Here is a 10233-nt window from a genome sequence, read left to right on the forward strand (position 1 = left end):
GACCTGGAATATTTCTCTTGTGATACTGAACCAAATATCTGAGCAGGGTATCTACAGGTTCAGGTTTTTGAAGGTGTCAATGAAATTGACTTTTAAGAATTTCAGTAATTTGATGCTGAAAAGCAAAACTGTGAAGAAACTTTTAAAGGTATTGAACACCCTATTTCGTACCTCCCTAGGACATGCAGAACGGGGAAGGGCAATCGGAAAAGAGGTCTTGTGATACTGAACCAAATATCTGAGCAGGGTATCTACAGGTTCAGGTTTTTGAAGGTGTCAATGAAATTGACTTTTAAGAATTTCAGTAATTTGATGCTGAAAAGCAAAACTGTGAAGAAACTTTTAAAGGTATTGAACACCCTATTTCGTACCTCCCTAGGACATGCAGAACGGGGAAGGGCAATCGGAAAAGAGGGATTTACCACACACCTGGCATTTAACGGGGTCTGGTTTTATAAAAGTACTGCCAAAAGGAAGCCAACATCTGCATTCTTGATTCAACGGGATTTCAAACCAAAATCGCCGGGGCTTCACACAAGAGGGCGATGTAACCTCTGCAAAAGTGGTTAGTGACAACCCAAACCCTGTCCCCAGTGCAGTTCTCTGGAGAGACTTAAACCTCTGCAACCTCCTTTCTTTTTTTACGAATGCTTTCATACTCATCAATTTCTGAGAGCAGGAAAAAACCCCCATTTGATTCCAAAACATGCACCACTTCCTAACCTCCCACAGCCACAGCTGCTAGAGGAGTTTTAACAAGGCAGTAATAGCAAAGAGCAAATTTGGGGGTCACTTTTCTGATCCTTGACTTCCCTTCTCAGTGCTTCTTGAGAGAACATTACTGCTTTCATGGTCCTAAATAAGGATTTGTTAGCCCTTATTCAATGTCATTGTACTTTTAAATAGTTTAAGACCCCACACCTTTATTAAAAAAAAGTATCAGCTAAATCATATTTTCCAAACTCTTTTTTTTAACTTCTTGATGTGGCATAGATATGACATGGGAAACTGCTGTCACCTAAAACTGAAGCTGCTAATGCCATACATACGGGGGGGGGGAAATACTATTGGGGTGTATTTGACATTGATCTGTTTTCTATGGGAAATTTTTCTTTCTTTGTGAAGCAATCTTCACAAGAGGAAACAGGTTTGCATTTCTCTGAGGCAGACTATAGACGCGTAACTGTCATGCCCACTGGGAGCACAGCTCTGAGTTAACCCTAAAGAGAAGATAAAACATCTGAGAGGAAAACACAGTCAGTAGCAGAGTTTTCAAGAAGACAAACCCAGGACCATGTCCACATCTCCCAGTAAATATCACTGCCAGTGAATCAGAACAGAGAGCTGAGTTATGCAGCAAATGTTTGCACCAGAGCTGAATCGAAAAGACACAGGGAAAAGTTGGAAAGCACTGCAAAGCAGTACCACCACTGCCACTTCATTACTTGGTGCCTCTATTTTGTATTAGGCATACATACTTGCACATACACACTCACTGAGCACCCACAAATCCTGTATGAACTGAAGAGACAACTGATATAAGCCATACAAACTAAATTCTTGCCAGTTTTGTTAAGTGCTCACATTTAAATTTTAAAGAAACAGCAGTCTCTTTCACTAAAAACTCTAAAACCCTGAAGCATCCATCTGTTCTGCAAGGAGCCCCACTCCTGACCAAGGTCTAGGATTCTCACTGGGCAACAGTACAATAGGCAGTTACTTAGGAAATAATTCACACATCAATGAGATGTCAATTAGACATGGCTCTATAGAAGGCTTTCAGATATATTCTTGCATCATTATCAGAACTGTAGAGTTCAAACCACCTCCTGGAGTTTGGCTACAGTATTATTTAAAAAGAACAAACACTGAACAATCCCGCTCTTCTTCCTGCAGGCCCATCCTTCAAAGTTTCTGTCCTGGGCAGTCTCTGGCCCTTAAGCGGTATTTCCATTCTGAATGGTGTTAGAAAGCTGTCCATGTAATAGTGATTCATCAGAGTTTCATCACTATTTTGCAGGCAATTATCAGAATGGCACACCAAGAAAACTCTACTGTCCTACTACCTTCCTTCTCCATGCCCAAGCACCAAATTTGCGCACATTTGCTTCTCTGATTCTCTGTCCACCAGCCCAAAACACAGCTTAAGAAGTGTTAAAATTCCTGCCAGTACTTGAAGTTATTTCCCAAGTTGTTGGCTCATAAAATAATTTACAGTTGCACTTGATGATCTTAAAGGTCTCTTCCAACCTTGATGATCCTATGATACTACAAACTTCAAACTCTTCTGGGAAGACAGCAAAGTGATGCCTGGGTCACTTTACACTCTACCCTGCACGTCAATCCTCCACTGACATTTCCACCAGGCTGTTCAGCCTGAAGAAGAGAAGGTTGTGTGGAGACCTCATAGCAGCCTTCCAGTATCTGAAGGTGGCCTACAGGGAAGCTGGAGAGGGTCTCTTTGTTAGGAGCTGCAGTGATAGGACAAAGCATAATGGGTACAAATTTAATTAGGGGAAATTAGATGAGGTATTGGAAAAACGTTTTTTACTGTGAGGGTTGTGAGACAACAGACACAGGTTGCCCAGAGAGGTAGTGGATGCCCCAACCCTAGTAGTGTTCAAAGCCAGGATGGATGAAGCCTTGAGTAACCTGGTCTAGTGGGAGGTGTCCCTGCCCATTGCAAGGGGAGTTGGGACTAGATGATCTGTAAGGTCCATTCCAACCCCTTAACATTCTATTATTCCATGATTCTATGATTTTGAATGCAGCAATGTAGCTGTCCTGTTAGTGCTATCCAAATATTAAACAATGCCAAAAAACAGGCAACTAGACCAAAGACTACACCCAGAAGCTGGATAAACAAAGATGACCTATATGGGCTCCACCATCCGTGATGGCTTAGTGGTAACTAGCCACTGCTGAATGGCCACATGGACATACTATGAATTCACGGTGTTGGACACTCCTCTTCTTTCCTCCCAACGGGTGAGCCAGGAGCCCAGAAATCCTGAGAACACCAATCCTGAACCCTTCAAAAGCTGAAACTTTGAAAAGAGTAACAGAAAGATGGAGTAATTCAACAGTAGAAAAGGCAAGTTTGTCTTTCCTTTTTCTTTTCTTATTAAGCACAAGAGTTTCTGCTAAAAAAAGTGGGGGAATAAAGGAGAAAAAAAGAAAGGCCTATATACCTTTGCCTTTTAAAGGATAAAAACAACCCACAAAGCCAATGAAAGTTCATTTTCCACCAAAAAATGCAAACACAAACCTCTTAACATGCTGTATTTCCAAGGGAAACACTACTGTGAACTTTCATCTATAAGCTCAGGTATATGTCATATTTCCAACACGAACAGCCTACTGCAGCACAATTTCATCCATATCCCTATTTAAAATTCTGGCCATTCACCTTCAAAATAAATGTTCACAAACTGAAGAAGCTACAGAAAGGGGTTGTCAGTTTGGTTAAGAAATGGACAGCCCATCACTGCAGAAGATACTACAGAGCACAGACTGTTCAGCTTGGCAAAGTGAAAGGTTAAACTTCCGATGCCACCTACAGGTGCTTCTGGGTATAAGTGACAGAAGCAGAAGGAGTTACATAAACTAAATGTGCATCTTAAATACAAACTGTTCACAAAGCAATTCAGATTGGAAGTTGGGTGTAGATTTCCAACAATCAAAGGAGCAACAAAAAGTATTTGGGGTTGTGCTAACAATGCCTCCTACAATTCTGAGACATCTTTTTGCCAAGTACATGATGAGACTAAATGATGTCAAGGCCCTTTTGGCCTTGTCAATCAAGGATGTCAGTATTACTGAACAACTTAAACACAACCACCTTTAAAACAGGAGACAACAGTCGCAAAAAATAGATGCACATCATGCAGCACTCTCTGAGTCTTCTCACAGGTTTCCAAGCAGTGTCAGGACACTTCAGAGGTAAGTATACTTTTAGCATGTCAAATAGACACAGCTGTCCAAGGTTACAACTCAATCATCCCAAGGTGACAAGGATGAGTAACTGATGCTTACACTATCCTGAACTTACACTGGTCTTTTACATCAGTTAAAAATAATCAGGAGAAAAGAAACGTGCACAGTTAAGTGAGGATGACCGGTTCGTTTTAAATGCCTTTTCACTACAAGACTCCCTTGCATATGCAATAGTTATGTATACTTCAGTCTGCACATGTGTAGTCACTCCCTCAAACCTCATTGGCCTCTCTTCATTCCATACCTTCTGATCTTAGAATATAAACTGAACAAAACAGAAGGATACCAGGTTTTTCTGGGATCTGGATCAGAATATAAGTAGGGTGAATTGAAGGAGGCAATTCTAGAGAGTCCAGTTGGCTGTAGAGCAACATTCTTCTAAAAAGAACCCAAACTCAAGCCATAAGCTCCTCTTCAGTATTATTACCTTGTCTATCACACTTTACAGCTGAGAAGCCCATCCCACTGCTGCAGCATTTCTGCCCAAATCAGTAACATGCCGAAAACTGAAGAGCAATTCCTCAACTATAGCACAGCACATAAAAATTACACCCAGGGTTAGGAGAATCAAGTCAACACCCTCTCACAACTCATGTCCTGCAACAAGACTAGTGCCAGGTGGTACCATGCCACACTGCAAAACATGACCTCAAGCTTAGAAGCTCCACATAAATAAAGCATAGGAAAATGTTGATCACTATACAGTAAGGAAAATGTTAAATGCTCCCCAAAACTTCTCTCCTTGGGAAGCAAGCGCACCTGAAAACAAATACACCTGTGTGATTACAGGGAAGCAACTGGTATGGAGGAAAAAGAAAGGAAGAGAAGGAAATTGTGCATTACCCTTGGGTAGGCGTAAGATTGACCTAACATATACATAGCAGACTGAAAAATACAGTCTGTGCTAAGAATTTTTCTCTGTAGAACAGAAGAAAACATCATGAATGCAATCAATGCAGCTTACATTTAGATAAAAGACCAAATTCTGCAACATACCAAGATATTTTAAATATGTTTTTGAAAAAACTAAGTCTCTGTATAATACAAAAAGGAAATATAAAAGACTGGAAGACTATGAAAATACCTGCAACTGTAATCCAATGACAGAAATAATTAAAGCTTCTTTCAACTGAAATAGTTACGTCTCATAAATCCACTTTGCTGTGTTCTCCAGAGCTCCTCGCTTTACTCAAGCTGAGGTAAGCAAAGCTGGTAACTTCAGCATTGATAGGGCACAAGAGGATACTCCAGCCTGACTCCCAGCTCTCATTCTCATCCACACAGCACGCCATGCTTTTTAACTGTGGCAAACTGTTGGTGCAGCCCTGCTGTGAACTCGCATGGGGAACCGGTCTGAAGTAAAAACCAGAACAAACTAAACCAGCTCCCTGCCCAGCCCAACACAAGCATGAATAAGAACAAGAAGGAATAGTTTAAATGCTGAAGACTGTCTCATAAAAGCAGATGACCACATTAACCCTCCATCTTGTGATCTCTCTCCTACAGTCACTGGTATTTGAACTTTTTGTTAATGTTCCTTGCACCCCAACAACCTGAGGACAAAAGTCTTTTATACTTAAGCAGATTTAGGTTTCATTTCTACTTGAAATGTCTACTGTACCAGTGTGTGTGATGCCTGGATGTTTTGAATGTGTGGAAGCAGTAAGTAGGCATTTGCTAGCTGCACTTCAGGTTCTTCCGCAGAAGACATCAGAGTTCCTGTTCCAAAAACCTGGTATGAAAAAAAAAGGGCATTACATTGACATGTAGTCTTTCAGCAGTTATCACAGCAACTTACAAAACTATTTCGCTAATAACAACAATCTTCCTAAGAAACAGAGCAGTTTTTCACATTAGATTCTTTTAAAAGACAATTTGTAGACATAACATTCCAATGTATAAAGTAATCATACACATAAATGGCACTTGAGAATCTTCACTCAATCAGGCAGTATTACAAAGACAAAACATAGCACTCACCAGTAAAGCATCGGGTTATCTTAAAAAGAAAGTATCTAAATTCTCCTACTATTCTTCAGGCAATTACAATACATGTATCACCATTTGGCAGTGCAGCAATTTCTGGAAAAACTTTGTTATTAGTCCAATTGCACATTGAATTCAATGGCTTTGCCTTAAAAATTGAGTAAAATGATTTCTGATCATTTTGGTTTTTAAAGTGTGCAGTTTTCAGAACACTAAGATTTATAAGTTGAATGGTTTTACTGCATTCATGTTCCTCTCCACCAATATTAAGTTTATGACAATGAGATGCAAGATAACTGGAGAGGGGTGAGGGTAAGACAGACCAAGGAAGGGAAGACCATTAGAGATTAAGAAAAATTACTTGATGTTTTTCACTTGTATGCAGAGATTTATTATTTTCTAATTGAAAAAAACCACATATTTTTAAGTAGGAGGAAAATAAAATGCATTCTATGTTCAGTGAAGATCTCTGACTACAGATAGCAAATATCAGATCATAAGGACTATGCCTTTTTTTTCAATGGAGGTATTTACATAGTAAATTTTATTATAATGGTACTTCTTTTCCACATGTGTGACTCTTCTGTACATACTCCTGTGTAAATGCATTAGACACATCAAGCATTTCAAGGCTTTGGAGCTCTCAATAGCACTGTAACTATGCATAAAACACTCAAGTTATGCCTGATTTTGAAACCCTCAAACCTAATTCAAGCTGAAATCATGAGTATCTACTTCCTCTATTTCAGATGCCTGGTGAAAATGTCCATGACCACCAGTCTGTCACTGACTTTTGAAGCAGTCTGACAGGAGACAAACTAATTTTTTAGCGGCACTGACAACTGCTTCCCTGCAACTCATTGATAAAAGGCCATGGCTGAGCCGACCAGGCAACAAATGAAGGGATCAGGAGTGAGAGCAAGAAGAGGAGAGACGTCAAAAAGAAAAGGTCAATCACTTTATAATGCACTTTTCCCTCATCCTTGATGAAAACTTCCTGCCAAGTGTGGCACTGCCTTTAATAAAAACTAGATAAATGTAACATTTGTATTTAAAAAAAAGGTATTTCAAGTGAACTTAGATAAGCTTCTATTTAAGGAGCTTAGTTTTCCAGCACAGTATCAATGTATGGGAATGAAATTAAAGCTGCCATTGTTTTTAAATCACTGAATTTGGAGTTAAAACTTTTACTTAACAAATTAATAAAAGCAAAGAATTCGGAGTATATAAAGTACCATATAATATTTTGAAAAAGCTTAAGATCTCTTGAATTCACTAGTTAATCAGAGAAAAGATAGCTTTAATGCATAACCATTCCTTCAGTTGCCATGTTTTAAGGGTCTAAACCTCTCACGCTGTGCTACATCCCCAATGTGTTCACATAAAATCCTGCAGAACAGCTGAAAACCACCTAAAATATTTCCTAATGGGTTTTTCATGACAAATGCATTCCTGTACAGTGCAGTCTAGACTGCAGTAGTATATGAAACCAACTAGACCATGATCTTGTAAGTACACATATACAAATACACTAAGCTTTACTACCACAAGTAGCCCCACTAACAGCAGCAATTTTAACCACAGACATGTATGTGATCATGAGACTAGCATCATCTGGTAAGAGATTATTGGCAATCATTACATGACCTGAATTCATGAATTCACTGAACTCTGAAATTCGCTAAAATGCATGAAAATCAGTTTTTAAAACACATGCGAATCCAAAATTCAAGCTAAAAATAAGAGTAGTTACCTGATATGAAAGTAATCCATGAGATGAGGTATTTATAAATAATGAGCATTCAATACTGCCTTCTTCCGTTGGCAGGAAGAGTACTCTGAAAGACATTTTTCCCATTGCTGGAATCACCTGCAGAGACCACAAAGAAGCTTGCTTAGTGCCAGTGATCACACACCCACTATTCAGTCACATGGCCCAGCAGACATTTCCACATAGACACCCCTATCTGTAAATCCCACTAAGCAGAATCTCAGTGCTGAGAAGTTTCATCTGTCCACAACTCTCAATGCTTACTACAGAGAACTGAGACCATGCAGCAACTTGTCAAATTTGGGCTGGAGTTTCTCAGCTAGCTTGGGCCTCCTCAGTCAAGCCTTCTTTTTGCATAAGATGTTAACCATGCAGCACCAACAGCCTCTGCATACACAAAAACACTTCCCCACACAGAGATGGCCATTACAAAGTTAATCAATCTCTCTGTGATATACAGTCAAATGAGTCAAAGCTGGATTTGGGCAATGCAGTTAGTAACCAGATAGTCTAACTGGAAGAACAATGACATTTATGCCTGCACAGTAATACCCATTCAGTCATAGTAAATGGACAAATCAGATGAAAACATAATAAAAACCCTTTGCACATCAGCAGAGGATAAAATCTGGGCTTCATCAAACCGAGACCACAGCAATTCATCCTTAACATAAATTATATTGCTAAACATAATTTTAAAAAATCAGAGTAAAATAATGGTCTTAGGTCATAAAGGCAATTATGTTCATAACTGCAATACAAAATGCATAAAACATTTCACTGCAGGTTTTTCTGAGGAATATGCAAGCCCATTCAAAAGACTGAAAACTCAAAGCTGTAAAACACCCACATGCCTGTGGATTACTGCTGCTTAGAGCAGAATGAGATTTAAACAAGCTCTTTAACACTGAAAAGTTCTTCTCTTTCTCTGTTACTGTCAAAAACATTTCCTACTGTAGGTTTTGGATGTCTCTCCCATACCAGTCTAAGTAGAAGTGAGCAAAAAAACCACTAGTAAAACAGAAAAAGAGTTGGAGGTCCTACAAAAAGGCATGAAGAGAAAACACAGAATGAAGAGCTTATGCCAAAGGAAGCACGAAGGCTTGGCACTTGGCCATTACATAGTTTCCAGAAGTATATCAACACTCACCCGGCTATGAGCAGGAGACACATGAAACTGTCTAGTAGCTGTAAACACTGAATTCACTACAACATCTCTATCTCTACTAGGGTTGTAGGCATGCAGCATTTTAGCTCTGGGTAACCCCAGTAACCTAAAGTAGGGGGGAAAAAACCATAAATGAATTAGGCACTTTTAAACACAAGCAATGTATTAAACAAGTAACAAACACAAATCACTCTAAAACCCGTTGATCTGTGGCAATTGTCTAGTTGTAACTATTCTTTGGAAGTGTGCCAAATAAATTCTGCCCTTTAGTATACAAAAGCAAATATATAACACTGAAAAGTGATAGGTGCACTTAACCAACTCATTGGAGACACTGGGAGTTTAAGAAAATAAAACAACCCTTACAAAGCATAAACTTGAATAAAAAGATTTAAATAACTACAGTGTAGTTTTGTCAGCTAAAGCAACAATTCTCTTAAGGCTTTTGCTTTAGCTAGTACATCCTAAAACCCAACATCTTAGACATTCATCTGGTGCATTCTCTGAAACATTCCTTTAACTCACAAGGGGACCATGTTTCTTTCCAGTTACTGATAGACCAAAGGCTGATTATCATTTAACAATAATTTTTTTAAGCTATCTTCAAAGAGAACTAAGAAAAAAATAATCTCATGTATTCTACCAGTATGTTTTTCCTAGGTCTTTCTGGATTTTATTGTCAGAAGTTAAAGGCAACAACACACTCTCCCTCCACTAGGAAGGCAATTTTTCAAGAAATTAACAACCAGCATGAAGCAATCATTTGACATCCATGCAGAATCACTTGAAATGTACCCAGAATGCATTATGGATCCCTGTTACTTTTTCTTCCTTAGAACTATGTTGATTTTAATTTACAAAGCACCGCAAGGTAAGAAATGCAGTTCCAATACCGTGGCAATTATTTACTATCACTTTTTTTTCCAGAGGACAGCATGATCTCAGCTAGTGCTCTTTACCTAAAAAGAGCTCGGTATAGCTGTTCCTTCATTATCAACCAAAATAACAATAATGTAAGATACTCACTGCATTCCAAAATGCAGAACTGATGGGTGAAAATGTAAGGCCTTCCCATTTGGAGGCATCTTTGCTGAGAAGCTGAAAAAAAGGGAAAAGAAGCCACAATTAATATTTAGTGGGCATGATGTGACACTTTGCAGGGAAAAAAGATATATTACAGGCTCTGAACTCTTTATATTCTGAACACATTCTATTTCAAAATCTTTTCATACATTCCTCTCACTACCACAAGACTGACCTTTTCAGACAGGAAAGCTCATGTCAATCAAAGTGCAGTTTGAGAAATATCCCA

General features: G+C 38.9%; 1 protein-coding gene across 1 annotated transcript in view; it reads right to left on the bottom strand.

Annotated features, from left to right (window-relative positions):
* KIAA0922 (KIAA0922 ortholog) overlaps positions 1-10012 on the bottom strand; it is a 47098-nt gene extending 37086 nt beyond the window's left edge. The window contains 4 exon segments of the mRNA XM_009080642.1: positions 5600-5728; positions 7736-7852; positions 8904-9027; positions 9948-10012. Of these exon segments, the coding sequence (XP_009078890.1) occupies positions 5600-5728; positions 7736-7852; positions 8904-9027; positions 9948-10006 (429 nt within the window). The 5' untranslated portion in view covers positions 10007-10012.
* Between the last annotated feature and the right edge of the window lie 221 nt (positions 10013-10233).

Source organism: Acanthisitta chloris, unplaced genomic scaffold, assembly GCF_000695815.1.
Source record: "Acanthisitta chloris isolate BGI_N310 unplaced genomic scaffold, ASM69581v1 scaffold8798, whole genome shotgun sequence".
NCBI classification, from domain to species: Eukaryota; Metazoa; Chordata; class Aves; order Passeriformes; family Acanthisittidae; genus Acanthisitta; species Acanthisitta chloris.